The 20,020-nt window shown below is 40.7% G+C and overlaps 1 protein-coding gene across 2 annotated transcripts in view; it reads right to left on the bottom strand.

Annotated features, from left to right (window-relative positions):
* Positions 1–20,020, bottom strand: part of QRICH1 (glutamine rich 1) — a 56,170-nt gene that overhangs the window by 24,257 nt on the left and 11,893 nt on the right. For both annotated transcript variants that reach the window (XM_082638354.1, XM_082638355.1), the window contains exon 2: positions 19,263–19,592. In XM_082638354.1, the coding sequence (XP_082494480.1) occupies positions 19,263–19,571 (309 nt within the window). In that variant the 5' untranslated portion in view covers positions 19,572–19,592. The remainder of the gene's footprint in view (positions 1–19,262; positions 19,593–20,020) is intronic.

The following is a 20,020-nucleotide window of genomic DNA, read 5'->3' as shown; positions in this document are numbered from 1 at the left end:
ACACAACAGACCAGATAGATTTAATTGATATTTACAGGACATTCCATCCAAAAACCACAGATTACACCTTCTTCTCAAGGGCACATGGAACATTCTCCAGGATAGATCACATCTTGCATCAAAAATCAAGCCTTGGTAAATTTAAGAAAATTGAAATCATATCAAGCATCTTTTCTGACCACAATGCTATGAGATTAGAAATCCATTACAGGGGAAAAAATGTAAAAAACACAAACATATGGAGGCTAAAGAATACATTACTACTAATAAAAGAAAAAAGAAAAAGAATACATTACTAAATAACCAAGAGATCACTGAAGAAATCAAAGAGGAAATCAAAAAATACCTAGAGACAAATGACAGTGAAAACATGATGATCCAAAATCTATGGGATGCAGCAAAAGCAGGTCTAAGAGGGAAGTTTATAGCAATACAAGCCTACCTCAAGAAACAAGAAAAATCTCAAATAAACAATCTAACCTTTCACCTAAAGGAACTAGAGAAAGAAGAAAAAACAAAACCCAAAGTTAGTAGAAGGAAGGAAATCATAGAGATCAGAGCAGAAATAAATGAAATAGAAACAAAGAAAACAATAGCAAAGATCAATAAAACCAAAAGCTGGTTCTTTGAGAAGATAAAGAAAATTGATAAACCTTTAGCCAGACTCATCAAGAAAAAGAGGGAGAGGACTCAAATCAATAAAATTAGAAATGAAAAACAAGTTACAACGGACACGGCAGAAATACAAAGCATCATAAGAGACTACTATAAGCAACTCTATGTCAATAAAATGGACAACCTGGAAGAAATGGACAAATTCTTAGAAAGGTATAACCTTCCAAGACTGAAGCAGGAAGAAACAGAAAATATGAACAGACCAGTCACAAGTAATGAAATTGAAACTGTGATTAAAAATCTTCCAACAAACAAAAGTCCAGGACTAGATGGCTTCACCGGTGAATTCCATCAAACATTTATAGAAGAGCTAACACTCATCCTTCTCAAACTCTTCAAACTCTTCCAAAAAATTGCAGAGGGGCTTCCCTGGTGGCACAGTGGTTGAGAGTCCGCCTGCCGATGCAGGGGACACGGGTCCGTGCCCCGGTCCAGGAAGATCCCACATGCCGCGGAGCGGATGGGCCCGTGAGCCATAGCTGCTGAGCCTGCACATCCGGAGCCTGTGCTCTGCAACGGGAGAGGCCACAACAGTGAGAGGCCTGCATATCGCAGAAAAAAAAAAAAAAAAAAAAAAAAAATTGCAGAGGAAGGAACACTCCCAAACTCATTCCATGAGGCCACCACCACCCCTGATATGAAAACCAGACAAAGATACTACATAAAAAGAAAATTAGAGGGCCTCCCTGGTGGCGCAGTGGTTGAGAGTCCGCCTGCCGATGCAGGGGATACGGGTTCGTGCCCCGGTCTGGGAGGATCCCATATGCCGCGGAGCGGCTGGGCCCGTGAGCCATGGCCGCTGGGCCTGCGCGTCCGGAGCCTGTGCTCCGCAACGGGAGAGGCCACAACAGTGAGAGGCCCGCATACCGCAAAAAGAAAAAAATAAAAATAAAAATAAAAATAAAAAGAAAATTAGAGACCAATATCACTGATGAATATAGATGCAAAAATCCTCAACAAAATACTAGCAAACAGAATCCAACAACACATTAAAAGGATCATACACCATAATCAAGTGGGATTTATCCCAGGGATGCAAGGATTCTTCAATATATGCAAATCAATCAATGTGATACACCATATTAACAAATTAAAGAATAAAAACCATAAGATCATGTCAATAGATGCAGAAAAAGCTTCTGACAAAATTCAACACCCATTTATGACAAACACTCTCCAGAAAGTGAGCACAGAGGGAACCTACCTCAACATCATAAAGGCCATATACGACAAACCCACAGCAAACATCATTCTCAATGGTGAAAAACTGAAAGCATTTCCTCTAAGATCAGGAACAAGACAAGGATGTCCACTCTCACCACTATTATTCAACACAGTTTTGGAAGTCCTAGCCACAGCAATCAGAGAAGAAAAAGAAATAAAAGGAATACAAATGGGAAAAGAAGTAAAACGGTCTCTGTTTGCAGATGACATGATGCTATACATAGAGAATCCTAAAGATGCCACCAGAAAGCTACTAGAGCTAATCAATGAATTTGGTAAAGCTGCAGGATACAAAATTAATGCACAAAAATCTCTTGCATTCCTATACACTAACAACGAAAGATCAGGAAGAGAAATTAAGGAAACAATCCCATTCACCACTGCAACAAAAAGAATAAAATATTTAGGAAAAAACCTACCTAAGGAGGTAAAAGACCTGTATTCAGAAAACTATAAGACACTGATGAAAGAAATCAAAGATGAGGCTTCCCCGGTGGTGCAGTGGTTAAGAATCCACCTGCCAATGCAGGGGATGTGGGCTCGAGCCCTGGTCCAGGAAGATACCACATGCCACAGAGCAACTAAGCCCATGCACTACAACTACTGAGCCAGCGCTCTAGAGCCTGTGAGCCACAACTACTGAAGCCCGTGCGACTAGAGCCCATGCTCTGCAACAAAGAAGAGCCACCGCAATAAGAAACTAGCGCACCGCATCAGAGTAGCCCCCACTTGCTGCAACGAGAGAGAAAGCCTGTGCTCAGCAACGAAGACCCAACACAACCAAAAATAAAAAAAAAAAAAGAAATCAAAGATGACACAAACAGATGGAGAGATATACCATGTTCTTCGATTGGAAGAATCAATATTGTGAAAGTGACTATACTACCCAAAGCAATCTGCAGATTCAATGCAATCCCTATCAAATTACCAGTGGCATTTTTTACAAAACTAGAACAAAAAATCTTAAAATTTGTATGGAGACACAAAAGACCCCGAATAGCCAAAGCAGTCTTGAGGGGAAAAAAACAGAGCTGGAGGAATCAGACTCCCTGACTTCAGACTATACTACAAGGCTACAGTAATCAAGACAATATGGTACTGGCACAAAAACAGAAATATAGATCAATGGAACAGGACAGAAAGCCCAGAGATAAACTCACACATCTATGGTCAACTTATCTATGACAAAGGAGGCAAGGATATACAATGGAGAAAAGACAGTCTCTTCAATAAGTGGTGCTGGGAAAACTGGACAGCTACATGTAAAAGAATGAAATTAGAACACTCCCTAACACCATGCACAAAAATAAACTCAAAATGGATTAGAGACCTAAATGTAAGACTGGATACTATAAAACTCTTAGAGGAAAACATAGGAAGAACACTCTTTGACATAAACCACAGCAAGATCTTTTTTGATCCACCTCCTAGAGTAATGGAAATAAAAACAAAAATAAACAAATGGGACCTAATGAAACTTAAAAGCTTTTGCACAGCAAAGGAAACTACAAACAAGACGAAATGGGAGAAAATATTTGCAAACGAATCAATGGACAAAGGATTAATCTCCAAAAACTGCTCATGCAGCTCAATATTAAAAAAAAAAAAAAACCCAATCCACAAATGGACAGAAGACATAAATAGACATTTCTCCAAAGAAGACATACAGATGGCCAAGAAGCACATGAAAAGCTGTTCAACATCACTAATTATTAGAGAAATGCAAATCAAAACTACAATGAGGTATCACCTCACACCAGTTAGAATGGGCATCATCAGAAAATCTACAAACAACAAATGCTGGAGAGAGTGTGGAGAAAAGGGAACCCTCTTGCACTGTTGGTGGGAATGTAAATTGATAGAGTCACTATGGAGAACAGTATGGAGGTTCCTTAAAAAACTAAAAATACAATTACCGTATGAACCAGCAATCTCACTACTGGGCATCTACCCAGAGAAAACCATAATTCAAAAAGACACATGCACCCAATGTTCATTGCAGCACTATTTACAATAGCTAGGACATGGAAGCAACCTAAATGTCCATCGACAGACTAATAGATAAAGAAGATGTGGTATACATATACAATGGAATATTACTCAGCCATAAAAAGGAATGAAATTGGGTCATTTGTAGAGACGTGGATGGATCTAGAGACTGTCATACAGAGTGAAGTAAGTCAGAAAGAGAAAAACAAATATCGTATATTAACGCATATATGTGGAACCTAGAAAAATGGTACAGATGAACCGGTTTGCAGGTCAGAAATAAAGACACAGATGTAGAGAACAAACGTATAGACACCAAGGGGGGAAAGTGGTGTCGGGGGTGGGGGGTTGGGGGGGGTGGTGTGATGAATTGGGAGATTGGGATTGACATATATACAGTAATATGTATAAAATGGATAACTGATAAGAACCTGCTGTATAAAAAAATAAAATTCCAAAATTCCAAAAAAATCACCACATAAACCAATATAAATGTCAACATAAATAACATATTCTTATGAAAAATAACTTTATTTGCCAAAACAAAAAATTTATAATAAAAGCTGCATTATTTTACATCTTTGCAAATCTCTTTAATGGATGACTTAACTGAAGACAACTGCATTCTCATACTTGCTTCTGCATTCAATCTGTTGTGACACATCATACATGGCCTCTGCAAAACTCCACTGTACACTCATGAGAGAATGAGAGTGAAAAAGGCAAATAAACATCTTCATATTATAATAAAAAGAGCCTTGGACTTCCCTGGTGGCACAATGGTTAAGAATCCGCCTGCCAACGGAAGGGACACGGGTTCGAGCCCTAGTCCAGGAAGATTCCACATGCTGTGGAGCAACTAAGTCTGTGCACCACAACTACTGAGCCTGCACTCTAGAGCCCGTGAGCCACAACTACTGAGCCCAAGTGCCTTAGAGCCTGTGCTCCGCAGCAAAGAGAAGGCACTGCAATGAGAAGCCCACGCACCGCAACAAAGAGTAGCCCCTGTCCACCACAACTAGAGAAAGCCCACACAGCAACAAAGACCCAACGCAGCCAATCAATCAATCAATCAATCAATTAATTAATTAAAAAAACCAGCCTTAACTCTGAGGAACCCTGAAAGGGAGCTGGGGACTACCAGTCCCTGAACTACTCTTTAAGAACCACTGTTGTAGAGTTAAACACACAGTATGGGTTTTGTTTGTTTGTTTTGTTTTTTGGACTGCGTGGGGTCTTTATCGTTGTGCGCGGCCTTTTCTCTAGTTGCAGAGAGCGGGGGCTACTCTTTGTTGAGGTGCGCGGGCTTCTCATTGCAGTGGCTTCTCTTGTTGCAGAGCACAGGCTCTAGGCGCGCGGGCTTCATTCATTGTGGCACACGGGGTCAGTAGTTGCGGCTTGTGGACTCTAGAGCGCAGGCTCAGCAGTTGTGGTGCACGGGCTTAGTTGCTCTGAGGCATGCGGGATCTTCCCGGACAGGGCTCGAACCCGTGGTCCCCCGGACTAGCAGGCAGATTCTTAACCACTGCGCCACCAGGGAAGTCCCAACACAATATGTTTTTAAACTATATTATTACTTGCTTAAAAACAAGATGTCAAAAATCTTATTGTAGTTATTGTAGTTCATTCATTTACTGTATCTCTTTAAATTGACTTTTCTTAGAAACAATTTATCAAAATTCAATCTTCCAAAAGAAACAAGTTAGCAAAAATACTAAGGAATCAGAACTGAAGGCATTTACCCCTCACTACACAACAAACAGGCACAAATAATCTGATGCCACTTTATATCCAAAGTAGTTAGAAATTAAAATTAAGGGAGTAAAAGTTAAAGCACTTTCTGACATTTCCTTACCAATGTCAAGATATTGGATAAGGTATCAATTATGTGTTTATAACCTTTCCCCATAAGGATAAGTCAATAAGAAATTGAACGTTATTTGTATTAACCTCCTTCATATTTTTTATTTATATAAAAAAATAACTTTTTATCTGGTTAGATAATTACTGCATAGTCATAGTGAAAATCTGTAACCTCAGTGGAGTCAAAAAAAAATTTTTTTTTTAAATTTTACTTGAACTTAGGAGGACAGAAAATTAAAAGTGAATTGAAGGGGGCTTCCCTGGTGGCGCAGTGATTACGAATCCGCCTGACAATGCAGGGGACATGGGTTTGAGCCCTGGTCCAGGAAGATCCCACGTGCCGCAGAGCAACTAAGCCCGTGCGCCACAACTGCCGAACCTGTGCTCTAGAGCCCACGTGCCAAGAGCCCGTGCTCGGCAACAAGAGAAGCCACCGCAATGAGAAGCCCACACACCACAACGAAGAGTTGCCCCTGCTCACCGCACCTACACAAAGCCCGCATGCAGCAACGAAGACCCAACACAGCCAAAAATAAATAAATTAAATAAATTAGTTTTTTTTTAAAGTGAATTGACGGAATAGCTGAACTTTGAGTATTTCTTCACACTAAGAAAGCTCCTAAGGACTTCCCTGGTGGTGCAGTGGTTAATAATCCACCTGCCAATGCAGGGGACACGGGTTCGAGCCCTGGTCTGGGAAGATCCCACGTGCTGCGGAGCAACTAAGCCCGTGCACCACAACTGCTGAGCCTGCGCTGTAGAGCCCGCAAGCCACAACTACTGAAGCCTGTGTGCCAAAACTACAGAAGCTCGCGCGCCTACAACCCGTGCTCCACAACAGGAGAAGCCTGCACACTGCAACGAAGAGCAGCCCCCTGCTCGCCAAAACTAGAGAAAGCCTGTGCACAGCAATGAAAACCCAATGCAGCCATAAATAAATAAATTTATTTTTAAAAAAAAAAAAAAAGCTCCTACAAGATTCCTCTTTAAAAAAAAAAAGAAAAGACAAAAATCTAAGAAAGGCATTCAGAGGTTGGTATTGTGCTTTATTAACTGTTTAATTTTCAAGGTTAAAACACCTAGGTAAATTGTCACAGAAAACAAACTGATAACTAAACAAAAAATTAAAGAAAAAAGGCAGTTTGAAACTTAAGCCTAGATCTAAAAGGATTCTAAAGAAATACAAAAAGGAAAAAGATCATCCCAAAGACATGTATATGCTAGAAAAGTGATACATCAATGGAGGAGGGGGACATTTCTGGGGGAATGAATTTGGTTTCACTGTTTCCAAAAGCACTGTTTCTTACCTTCTATCAATCCCTCATAAATCACATTATATTTCAAGTTCCTTTCACATTTGAATCGTTACTTCTCATTCAGCTCTCTCCACCACCTTTTCCAGAGTTTTTAACTGCTTTCCCCCCAACCCGTTGATCAGAAGAGATATACTTTAAATAACTATACTTCTGCGTTCTTGATCACATAGTATGTACAGTGCTAATTAATTTCTTCTTGAGCATTCTAACTTCCTATTTCAACCTGGAGAGACTGCATTCTGGGTCTTCTGTACAGACTGGAATTTCGATCTCACCTCTGAGCTGGTTCTGTTTCTTTTGTTCTCATGACTTCTTTCCTAGATTCTTTATTTAACTGAGTACATAAGTTTTTCAGAAAGTATGTCTGAATGTGGTCCACAGCTCAGGAGCATCAGCATCAACCTGAAATTTGTTAAAAATGCACATTCTCTGGAAATGAAAAGACTGTTGAAGAGATATCTGCATCCCCATATTCAAAGCAGCATTATTTACAATGGCCAGGACATGGGAACAATCTAAGCATCCATCAATGGATGAATGGATAAAGAAGTTCTGGAATATATATATACCATGGATATTATTCAGCCATAAAAAGGGAGGAAATTCTGCCATTTGTGACAACGTGGATGGATGCTGAGGGCACGATCCTAAGTGAAATAAATCAGACAGAGAAAGACAAGTACCACATGATCTCGTTTACAATATATGTAAAATGTAAAAAACAAACAAAACCCCAACCAAACTCAGAAAAAGAGATCAGATTTGTGGCTACAAAAGGTAGGGGGCAGAGGGAGGAGGAATTGGATGAAGGTGGTCAGAAGGTACAAACTTCCAGTCATAAGATAACTAAGTACTAGGGATATAAAGCACAACATGTTAACTATAGTTAAGATTGCCTTATGGTGAACATGAAAGTTAAAAGAGAGTAAATCCTTGGGCTTCCCTGGTGGCGCAGTGGTTGAGAGTCTGCCTGCCCATGCAGGGGACATGGGTTCGAGCCCTGGTCTGGGAAGATCCCACATGCCACGGAGCAACTAGGCCCGTGAGCCACAACTACTGAGCCTGCCCGTCTCCTGTGCTCCGCAACGAGAGGCCGCGATAGTGAGAGGCCTGCGCACCACAATGAAGAGTGGCCCCCGCTTGCTGCAACTAGAGAAAGCCCTCGCACAGAAACGAAGACCCAACACAGCCAAAAATAAATTTAAAAATAAATAAATAAATATATTTTTTTAAAAAAGAGTAAATCCTTGCGTTCTCACCACAAAGGAAAAAATACTCTTTTCTTTTTCTGTATATGAGATGACAGATATTAACTAAACTTGCTGTGGTTACCATTTCACAATATATGTAAATAAAATCATTGAGCTCTACACCTTAAACTTACACAGTGCTGCATGTCAATTATATCTCAGTAAAACTGGAGGGCAGGGGGGATGCAAATTCTCAGGAGTGACCCCAGACCTACTGAATCAGAATTGGGGGGGATAGCCATTTTTGTTTTAAGAAACCTTCAAGATGATTCTAATGTACCCTAAAGTTTGATAACCATTCGTGTATAAGTTCTATTGGACCTCACTTGTCTAGGTTCTTAACCTGTTTGCAGATGAATAATCTATTTCCTTTTCCTCTGTCATTCAGTACCTAAGCAATACAGAGCTCAAGGGCCTCCCTGGTGGCGCAGTGGTTGAGAGTCCGCCTGCCGATGCAGGGGATACGGGTTCGTGCCCCGGTCTGGGAGGATCCCATATGCCGCGGAGCGGCTGGGCCCGTGAGCCATGGCCGCTGGGCCTGTGCATCCGGAGCCTGTGCTCCGCAACGGGGGAGGCCACAGCAGTGAGAGGCCCGCATACCGCAAAAAAAAAAAAAAAAAAAAAAAAAAAAAAAAATACAGAGCTCAACACAACAGAAGGACTAAGTACTCCAGCTAAGGAACAATGAGAAACCATGAAGTAACATATATATTACCCCTCTTAGGAATCTTTTCTTCCAATCACTGACACTAAAAAAAAATACATATCTAATACCATTTTTGGATTTTTTTTGTTTTATTTTGTTTTTGGCTACTTTGAGTATAAAACCAGTATTTTATTTAAACAAGAATAAACTGGGTCGGGCTTCCCTGGTGGCGCAGTGGTTGAGAATCTGCCTGCCAGTGCAGGGGACACGGGTTCGAGCCCTGGTCTGGGAGGATCCCACATGCCGCGGAGCAGCTAGGCCCGTGAGCCACAACTACTAAGCCTGCGCGTCTGGAGCCTGTGCTCCGCAGCGAGAGGCTGCGATAGTGAGAGGCCCACGCACCGCGATGAAGAGTGGCCCCCACTTGCCACAACTAGAGAAAGCCCTCGCACAGAAACGAAGACCCAACACAGTCAAAATAAATAAATTAATTAATAAACTCCTACCCCCAAAAAACTCCTACCCCCAACATCTTCTAAAAAAAAAAAAAAAAAAAGTGAAAAAAAAGAATAAACTGGGTCAGTGTGTTGGGTCAATTTCTGAATTCCACCTCAGAAACAATTTTGGTCCAACATCCATTAGTTACATGTACTTAGCAATCACTTAAAATGTGGCTAGTCCAAATTACAATGTGCTTACAAGTTCAAAGCACAATCAGATTTCAAAGATTTGTGCCAAAAAAAATGGTAAAATAGTTCATCAATAATGTAAGACTGAGTACATGTTGAAATACATCAGTTTAAATAAAATGTGATTTTAAAAAGTCAATTTCACCTCATTCTTTCCCCCCTTCTATAAAAGAGGCTACTAGAAAATTTAGAATAACATATGTAGCTTACATTCTATTTCATATTCTGAGTCTCACTGAGGAGGAACTACTGAGAACAGTGCTCAATGTGCCAGAAGACCCCACTAAGTGAGGAATCACAGCACTTGGGATCCAAACATATCTGTGCCTTTTAATAACTAGTCAGCAAAACGTTGGTAGAATTTCACTGTTCAAAAAATGCTCTTCTGAAAGTGGTGAAATCTTTATCCAACTATCAAACATTTACCAAACTCTTATTATACAAATGAATGTAGATATGGTGAGGGAAGAGATTTAAACATGGGTAGAAGACTGGATGTGTCCACTGACAGATAAATGGATAAAAAAGATATGGTGTATACACACACACACACACACCCCACACACAAAATAGAATACTACTCAGCCATTAAAAAGAATGAAATAATGCCATTTGCAGCAACATGGATGGACCTAGAGATGATCATACTAAGGGAAGTAAATCAAGAAAGAGGAAGACAAATACAATATACAGCACTTATATGTGGAATCTAAAGTATGACACAAATGAACCTATCTACAAAACAGAAACAGACTCACAGACATAGAGAACAGACTGTGGTTGCCAAGGGGGAGGAGGGGTGGGAGAGGGAAGTATTGGGAGTTTGGGATTAGCAGATATGAACTATTATATATAGGACGGGTAAACAACAAGGTCCTACTGTACAGCACAGGGAAATACTCAATATTCTGTGACAAACCATAATGGAAAAAAATACGGGAACTTCCCTGGTGGCACAGTGGTTAAGAATCCGCCTGCCAATGGAGGGGACACAGTTTCGATCCCTGGTCCGGGAAGATCCCACATGCCACGGGGCAACTAAGCCTGTGCGCCACAACTACTGAGCCTGCGTTCTAGAGCCCATGAGCCACAACTACTGAGCCCACGCGTCTAGAGCCCATGCTCTGCAACAAGAGAAGCCACCAGAATGAGAAGCCTGTGCACTGCAACGAAGAGTAGCCCCCGCTCACTGTAACTAGAGAAAGCCAGCACATGGCAACAAAGACCCAACGCAACCAAAGAAAAAATATGAGAAAGAATATATATATGTATAACGGAGTCACTCTGCTGTATAGCAGAAATTAACACATTGTAAATTAACTATACTTCAATAAAATTAAAAAAAAAAAGACTGGACATGAAGGGCCAGAAAAGGCAGCAATAAACAGTCTACCAATCTGAAGTGATGATCAGGACCCCAATCAGCCCACAAAGTGCCAGTGAGAGAATAGCTGATTTCAGTCCTGTTTTTGGCTGCAAACCCTTGTTTGCAGAATACACCACATTATGACTTCTGCCTCCCCAAGGCAGAAGCTGGAATCACTGTCCCAACCTCTCCTGCAGCTAGAGTGCAGGCGTGTGACCAAGGCTTCCCAAATTAGACACACTGCATGAAATCTGGACTCAAAATGGAGCTACATGAGGCAGCAGGAACCACAACCTCCATTTTCTCGTGAGAGTGGAAGATTGCGGCAGAAATGGAACAGGAACAGGATGGCATAAATCCCAATGAGAGACTATGCTAGGACAAGGACCTGTGCCCAGGGGTGTGGCTGAAGGTCTTTGCCAAGGCAGGCTAGCAATGTGACCTGAGTCCTGTTCCTGGCTGTGCAGCCTCCAAGACACATTCTCTAAAAACCAAAACTCAGATTGATACAAAAGATATCAAAACAAGTTGAAAACTTTAAAATAGTATTTACCTTGGGAGAGAAAGATGTACAGAGGGGTATTAGAGATTTGAACTGCATCTGTAACATTATGGTTTTTTTTAAAAAACAAAAAAAAGCAAAAATGGAAAACTGCCAACACAGTAGGAATACTTGTTCTAAATATTTGTCTGGATACTTACTTTTCAAATGTCTGAAAAGCAACTGGGGCCCTAGGTAGGAATGGCACTAATGAGGAGAAGGAGAGGAAGAAGAAAACAACAGTGGCTGTTATTTATTTATTGAGGGCTTACTACGTGCCAGGCAGTGTACTTAGGACTTAGCATTTTATGGAATCCTCAAAGTAACTACAACATAAATTCTTTTATTTCCATGATGTAGATAAGGAAACGGACTCAAAGTGGTTAAGTCACTTGTCTATAACCATATATCTAAAGAATCAGAGGCAGATCGAACTCATGTTTGTCTAAGGGCAGTCTGGGTCTTGATTACCTCCTTCCTCACTCTCAGCAATTCTAAACTGAGGTAAGGGGTTAGGGACTGACTGCCCCAGCACAGAGGGAATGTGCAACAGCAAAAAGAGGAAGAAGGACAGAAGTTGAGATGACAAATGAGGAAGAACTATACTTTGATCCACTGAAGGCTTGAGATCTTTACTTCTAGCAACAAAAGAATCAAGTGCTGAGAAATCTCCTTCCCCAAAGCATCCTTCACTTAGCAGGACCAGACTGACCAACCAGCCTTGTAAGAAAAGCCTCAGTTTCTGCCCTATAGAAGTACAGAGAAGAAACAAGAAATTCTATGGGTGCAAAGTGAAACCGGACTCCTAGAATTCACCATCAGAGAGTCTTCTCTCTGGCATACACATTTAACTCCATGTGGATGCTTTAGGAAGTACCCAACTCAAGAGGGCTCTTGAAAGTGAAGTTCCAAATGAACCACCTTCACCTAGCTCAGGCAGACCTATCAACAACAGGAAACTTAGGCCTTCCTGGTATTGTACAAACTGTGAAGGTATTTACATGACAGCTCTTCCTTTTGCCTTAAGAAAGTGCCTCCCTATCTTAAATAAACATATGCTACTGTGATACTGTAATATAATTTTTGGTCTTTTCTCTGCTTCTTGATCTGAGCTCTTAAGACCTTTGTAATTTCCTAAGTGATAATATAAATGCTAGGACCATATTATTTTCTAATGAGGCAACTTTGGTGGGCACCTGGATGAGGGCTGGTCACCTCAAAGACCAAGCCATAATTAGAAACTTGGTACTTTCAGCCCCACCCTCCATTCTCTGGAAAGGGAAGAAGGGCTAGAAATTGAGTTACTAATCGATCATACCTATATGATGTAGCCTCCATAAAAATCCCAAAAGTTTGGGGTTTAGGGAGTTCCTGGGTTGGTGAATACATTCACGTGCTGGGAGGGTGGTACACCCCAACTCCATGAGGACAGAGGCTACTGTATTCACGACCCTTCAGAACCTCGCCCCATGTATCTCTTTATTTGGTTGTTCAACCATATCCTTTATCATTTCCTTAATTATATAATAAACTGGTAAATGTGTTTCCCTGAGTTCTGTGAGCTTTTCTCACAAATCATCAAACCCAAGGAGGGGTAGTGAGAACCACAATTTATAGCCAGTTAGTCAGAAGTACAGGTGAGATAACCTGGGACTTGCAACTAGTGTCAGAAGTGGGGGGCAGTCTTGTGAAACTGATCCCTTAACTTGCGGGGACCTGACGCTAACTCCAAGCAGATAGTGTCAGAACTGAATTGAATTATAGGCCAGCCAGCTGGTGTGAAGAATTGGTCATTGTGGGGAAAAAACACACATTTGGGGGCCAAAAGTGTGAGTGTGGTAGTAGCAGAGAGTAAACGGACACAGTGAGTTTTATTCAGACAGCTACTCTAATTAACTTTTTTTTTTTTTTTTTTTTTTCTTTTTGCGGTATGCGGGCCTCTCACTGTTGTGGCCTCCCCCGTTGCGGAGCACAGGCTCCGGATGCGCAGGCCCAGCGGCCATGGCTCACGGGCCCAGCCGCTCCGCGGCATATGGGATCCTCCCAGACCGGGGCACGAACCCGTATCCCCTGCATCGGCAGGCGGACTCTCAACCACTGCGCCACCAGGGAGGCCCTCTAATTAACTTTTGACACAGACCTTTGTCTCCCATCAATTCACTAACATTGTTCTAAGGATATTATTACTTTGTCAAATCTAACAGGCTATGTGGCTGCTTCTAGGCTGGAAAGATGAGAAATTCTTGGGGACAGAACAAACTCTCTGGGATGGCGACAGATGGTTTTAAAAAAGCAATCTAATTTTACTGTAATTTTTTAAAAAAGCAACTTAGAAAACTCTCTGCCTTCAAGGTAATAAATTGTTTTGAAATTTCAAATAACATTAATATAGGCCTAATTTTACATTCTTATCAAAAGGGTTAGGTTGAGACACAATACTATGAGCCAAAGAGCCTTTTAACATTTGAATTGAGAAGGCAGGTCTGTTCAGCTCCATATTTCAGTGTACACGTCACCTCTCTAGTCTGATCCTTTCACTCAGTGCACTCTAGTTACACAGCCATTCTGCCATTTTTCAAATAAGCAGGCTCCCACCTTAGGGCTTTCTGATTTGGAATGCTCTTTCCTCAGATAACCATATGGCTCATTCACCAGCTCTCTTTGGTCTTAACTCAAAAGTCACCAGCATTTTAAGGCTTACCCTGGCCACCCCCATCTGCTTTGTTTTTCTCCTTTGCATTTACCACTATATAACAAGATTTTTAAAAATCTTATATATCATCTAACCCCTCCCAGCTATAATGTATGTTCCACAAGGTCGGAGCTTTCTGTCTTGTTCAATGCTGTACCTAAACATCTAGCAAAGGGCTTCATACATAAACACAAACATATGGAGATGTCTGGGATAGGGGAAAAAAGGTTAAGAATCATTGTCCTATACAAGTTCAAAGCAAAATATTCCCAAGCAACACTTTTTTTTTTATTACAAAAGTAGTTCATGTTTAATAAAAAAAAAAATTCAAGCACTCCTCCTTAGTACCCCACTACCCCACCCAATTACTGTTTTGGGCTTTATTACTACTATTTAAGGACCACTACATTCTACACACGTTAAAAGCCAGTGATACTAAACTGGTTTTGACACTCCATAATCTGTGAAACATCCTGCTCTATCAATATACATAGATCTACCTCATTCTTCTGGCTGCACAGGACAATATACTACAGTTGTATCATTATTTGCTATTTCCCTTACTGAAAGAGTGACTTGTTTCCAGTGTTACTACTATAAGCAATGTGGCAGTGAATATCCTTATATACACATTTATCTGTGAACACAAATGCAAGACCAAAGGTACGCACATTTAAACATTTGCAAGTATTGCCAAATTCACTCTCAAGAAAATCACACTAATTTACCCTCTTATACGCTTGCTACCCTGGGTGAAATCTTTATAACTGTTTTCCTATCTAATAAATAAAACATATTTCATTTTTAAAACTTACACTTCCATAATCACCAGAAGCATGAAGCATCTTCTGACATACTTACTAGCACAATCTGTATTTCCTCCCCCATGAACTATCTATTTATATCCTTTGTTCATTTTTCCACTAGATCATTTTTTTTTCCTATTTTGTAAGTTCCTTGTGTATTAGAAACACTAGTTAGGAGCACAGGCTCGAGTTAAAACAGCTTGGGTGTAAATGCTAGCTATCAGAAGATGAGTTAACCTCCCTATACCTCATGTGCTATTTTTAGTTTCAAAAATTATAACTTTAGGGCTTCCCTCGTGGTGCAGTGGTTAAGAATCCGTCTGCCAATGCAGGGGACATGGGTTCAAGCCCTGGTCCGGGAAGATCCCACATGCCATGGAGCAACTAAGCCCGTGTGCCACAACTACTGAGCCTGCGCTCTAGAGCCCGCGCACCATAACTACTGAAGCCTGCACGCCCTACAGCCCGTGCTCCACAAGACAAGCCACCGCAATGAGAAGCCCGCGCACTGCAATGAAGAGTAGCCCTCACTCACCGCAACTAGAGAAAGCCCGCGCGCAGCAACAAAGACCCAATGCAGCCACAAATAAATTAATTAAATTTAAAAAATTTTTAAATTATACCTTTAAAGAAAGAATATACAGACCTATAAAACAGATCAAGAAACATGTGTATAAAATAATTTTGTAACTGCTAGGCCCATAATTTCTGTCACTCAAAATGTTTTTCCGAAGTCTTATATAAAGTTGTATCTTTAGCCATATATTTATTGATATTGTCTGGCTTATGATTTTTTTTAAAACAAGTTTTTATTGTATTTAAGACACTTAGGTTTTTGTTTTTGGCCACGCTGCGCAACTTGCAGGATCCCCACCAGGGATTGAACCTGGGTCCCCTGCACTGGAAGTGCCAAGTCCGAACCACTGGACTGCCAGGGAATTTCCTGGCTTATGATTTTGATAGCTTTAGATTTATCAACATTGTCAACTTTCATGTAACATTAATAACAACTTACAATCTTTCTTTAAATTAAATCTACAAAGCCAACTTTTAGAAAAATTAAATTCCGTTTGGCTTAAGCCAGTTATTAATGAAAATATATTTGTCTTAAAAATTTTTTTAATTTATGAAAAGGAAAGAAAGATTAGTCTCAGGAAAGGTAAGCTAGGCTTAACTAACCTTTGGTCCAAGAATGCTCAGCTAAAAGGTCTTTTTTTTTTTTTCTCCAGCAAGTCTTTTTTTTTTTTCCAGCCACGCTACGCGGCTTGTGGGAGCTTAGTTCCCTGACCAGGGAGCAAACCTGGGCCCTTGGCAGTGAAAGTATGGAGTCCTAACCACTGGACCACCAGGCAATTCCCTAAAAAGTCATTTTTAATTTTAAATAAAGGAGATAAAAACTACTCTTGCACATATCATATACCACAAACGATATCTCGGCAACTTGTACGGTAGAAATTTGTAGTAAGATTTTTAGAACTACTTGAATAAAGCAAAAAAAAAACCCTCAACTAGGGAATTTTTTTTTTAAAGGAAAAAATGAGGTTTCCTCTACCTACACAAATAACTTGAATTAAAATTGATAACTTGTATGGGAAAGGGAACCACACATAAAAAGTAGCCTATTCCCTGGTGGCGCAGTGGTTGAGAGTCCGCCTGCCGACTCAGGGGACGCGGGTTCGTGCCCTGGTCCGGGAAGATCCCACATGCCGCGGAGCAGCTGGGCCCGTGAGCCATGGCCCCTGAGCCTGCGCGTCCGGAGCCTGTGATCTGCAACGGGAGAGGCCACAACAGTGAGAGGCCCACGTACCGCAAAAGCAAAAAAAAACAAAACAAAAAAAACAAACAAACAAAAGTAGCCTAACAGGTTGGCTAAAATGTAGACCTGTAGAAAAAAAATATGATTCTTACCAAAAGAGCACTGATAATTATTATTCAATTATTATATCACTTGCTGATCAAGCTAACATTCCATGGGCTGTAAATATAGTAATTTTTATGCAGGGGTCCCCTGAGACCTGAAAATTAGTTCAAAGATTCTTTCAGGGTAAAAAAAGATTGGGAAAAGCTATCTCAGAGTTTACTTCTTTCCTTAGGAAGGCTTTCCACAACCTAAAATTACAAAAACTTTCTATACTGCCTTTTCATAGTTCACTGTTTTCTTGTTTTCTGACTCTTTAACCCATCTGGACCTTATTTGTATTATGAGAGGTATCTGACTATTTCCAAAAGAGGAGTAGACTGCCTTACTCCACTAATGGAATACATCCTTTCCTCACTGATCAGCAGAGCCACTTTCATCCTATACCTGGTACCTATTCATAATGTATGCAGACACATGAGTGTGTATATGTTTTAAAGTCCTTGGTCAACTCCCAACACATGGGTCCCCAGAGGAGCCTTCTACTCTTTGTATTCTTTACTTCTTGGATTAGGGGACCCTGAGAACTGCTCCACCTTTCCTAAAAGTTTCTCTCTTAGATGAATTCCTCTATCACCTGATTCTGTTTGCTTCCTCTCTTGCAGCAATTCCTCAGATTTAGTGGAATTCGGGTTTAAAAAAAAAAAATCAGGGCTTCCCTGGTGGCGCAGTGGTTGAGAGTCCGCCTGCCGATGCAGGGGACACGGGTTCGCGCCGTGGTCCAGGAAGATCCCACATGCCGCGGAGCGGCTGGGCCTGTGAGCCATGGCCGCTGAGCCTGCGCTCCGCAATGGGAGAGGCCACAACAGTGAGAGGCCCGCGTACCACAAAAAAAAAAAAAAAAAATCATTCCCTATTTATTATTTTTAGTGAAGTTTAGTTGCTGTACAATTTTATAAGTTACAGGTGTACAATATAGTGATTCACAATTTTTAAAGGTTAAGATTTAGTGGGTTTTTGATGGCATTTTTTTTTTCCCAGCACTGCTAGAAAAAAAGTTTTTTAAGTATCTTTTCAGTCACTGAGGATGGGAAAATATGTGTTCTTATGAGTCCACCATATTGAACCTATCTCATGGATTTATTATTTTATTTCTTCTTCCATTTACAAGGGGTTTGGGAAAATAGGCGATCTCAATTAGCTATCTTGAACATAAAGTCTCAAAAAACACTTTAAACTCAATTCCCAAACTATTTTAATCTTACGAAAAAGAAGATTCAAGCAGTAAAAAGCAGAATAATTTCTTCAACTGAAAAGTCAGGCCTTCTCTTTTTACCTTTCCTGTACCCTTCCTTCCTTATAGAGACTAGAATAAACAACTGCATCCCTCCATGTGCCAGATGCTTTCTTGTTATCTCATTCAGTCTCAATAAATAGTATTATCCCTACTGACAGATGAAAAAACTAGCACTAAAAAGATTAAGAAAATATCAACAAATAAGAAGTCAGGTCAAATTTAAACCCAGGAATGCAACTCCAAAGCCCAGGTCCTTCCAATATACTCACCTACACTGCTAAGGGGCAAAACCTTCTATCTCACCAAACATACCTCTTCACACTCTTCCCTCTCCATCATGTTCTACTCCCTTTCCTATTCTCTTGGTGGAAGTCATGGAGGGCAAAGTGAAATGCAACCACAATAGACAGTAGCAAGAAAGCAGCATTTGTAACTATAGGAGAGTTTTAGTTTCACATAAGGACCCCTAAAGAGGAAAACTTACCTTCTCGGCAAATATAATAAGTTTCTCTTCTTTCAGTAAGCATATTATCAATTAGCATTATTTCTTGAGGCTTATAAATATCAAATGCAGGCCTAGAAATTTACAGGTGACGTTGAGTCATGGAACCATACAACTACATGAATAAGAGCCTTTCCATTAAAAAAAAAAAGTTCCAAATATGCTTTTAGTAATGAGCTAAGACTAGCCCTCCTATGTTCTTGATCTGCTCAGGGTGACACAGAAAGAAGGGGAGCTTCAGTCACACACAGTGTGACACATCCAAATCCAGTCCCAAAAGACCTCTTAATTTCTATACTGCTCAGTTCTCCAAGGCAAATGGCAAGTATCTGTAGCCTGTTAAGTTTACAGTAGTTGCAAATATTTTTAGTCTATGTTAACTATGAAAGCCCTTGTGTAAGATAAAATGTTTCAAAAACACCAGAATATTCCCCTTGGTGAAAATAATCTCTGACATCTGTCTATAGACATGATGCTCTACTAACCAAAACCCTGATGGCAAAAAAAGTCTATTCAATAGCATGCACCAACATTTATCTCCCTTCTACCTGAACCTGCTGTGGCTGTTGAACCTGGATCTGCTGTTCTTGCTGGGTTTGTGGCTGAACACTGGTGGTGACTGGACAGGCAAGTTCAAGCAAAGACCCGGCCACTTCGGTGCTGTCTGTGTAAATGCAGTTCCCACCCTGTTGGTACACCATGGTAGTGGTGGCCGTCTGCTGGAACTCCTGAAGGGCTTCTGGCCCCTTAGAGGCTAGTGAGTCCAGAAATTCCTTCATCCTGTGTTGCGGGACAGACCGCGCCTTCACTCGGATGTACTCTTCAAAGGAGATGGTGTTCTCCAGAGAATTATTCATATTGCAGAGTCCTTAGGGTTCCTAGAAATAAAATAAATGGACAGAAGTCAAAACTATGCCACTGTTTTAACATACTGAAATGCACAGCGCAATCACTCTTGCATCAGTGTGGAATATTCAGGGCAGCTGTATACATCTGGAATCCAAAGTAAGATTTTATTAAATAACCTTTTTTTTTTTCAGTTAATGGCATCTGAAAATTGTTTCCATAAACATTTCTTAAATCAAACTATCACACTGAAAACAAAAAACAAAAGCATGTGTCACAGTACTGGATGAAACGGGCTGCAGATACACTCTCCACCCAGCACTAGGCCAATCCCATCTTCTCTGCAGAGCCAAGCAATGGACAATAAAAGTCACATGCAACACTGCTCTGTGACCATCAGAGAGGACTACCAAGGAAGGTAGGAGCCAGGATTCCTACCAACATGTTCTATTTCCACTGC

Source organism: Mesoplodon mirus (genome assembly GCF_964341445.2).
Source record: "Mesoplodon mirus genome assembly, chromosome: 12".
In the NCBI taxonomy this organism is placed as follows: Eukaryota; Metazoa; Chordata; class Mammalia; order Artiodactyla; family Ziphiidae; genus Mesoplodon; species Mesoplodon mirus.
Note: the sequence above shows the minus strand (reverse complement) of the source record. Positions and strands in the feature narration are given on the sequence as shown.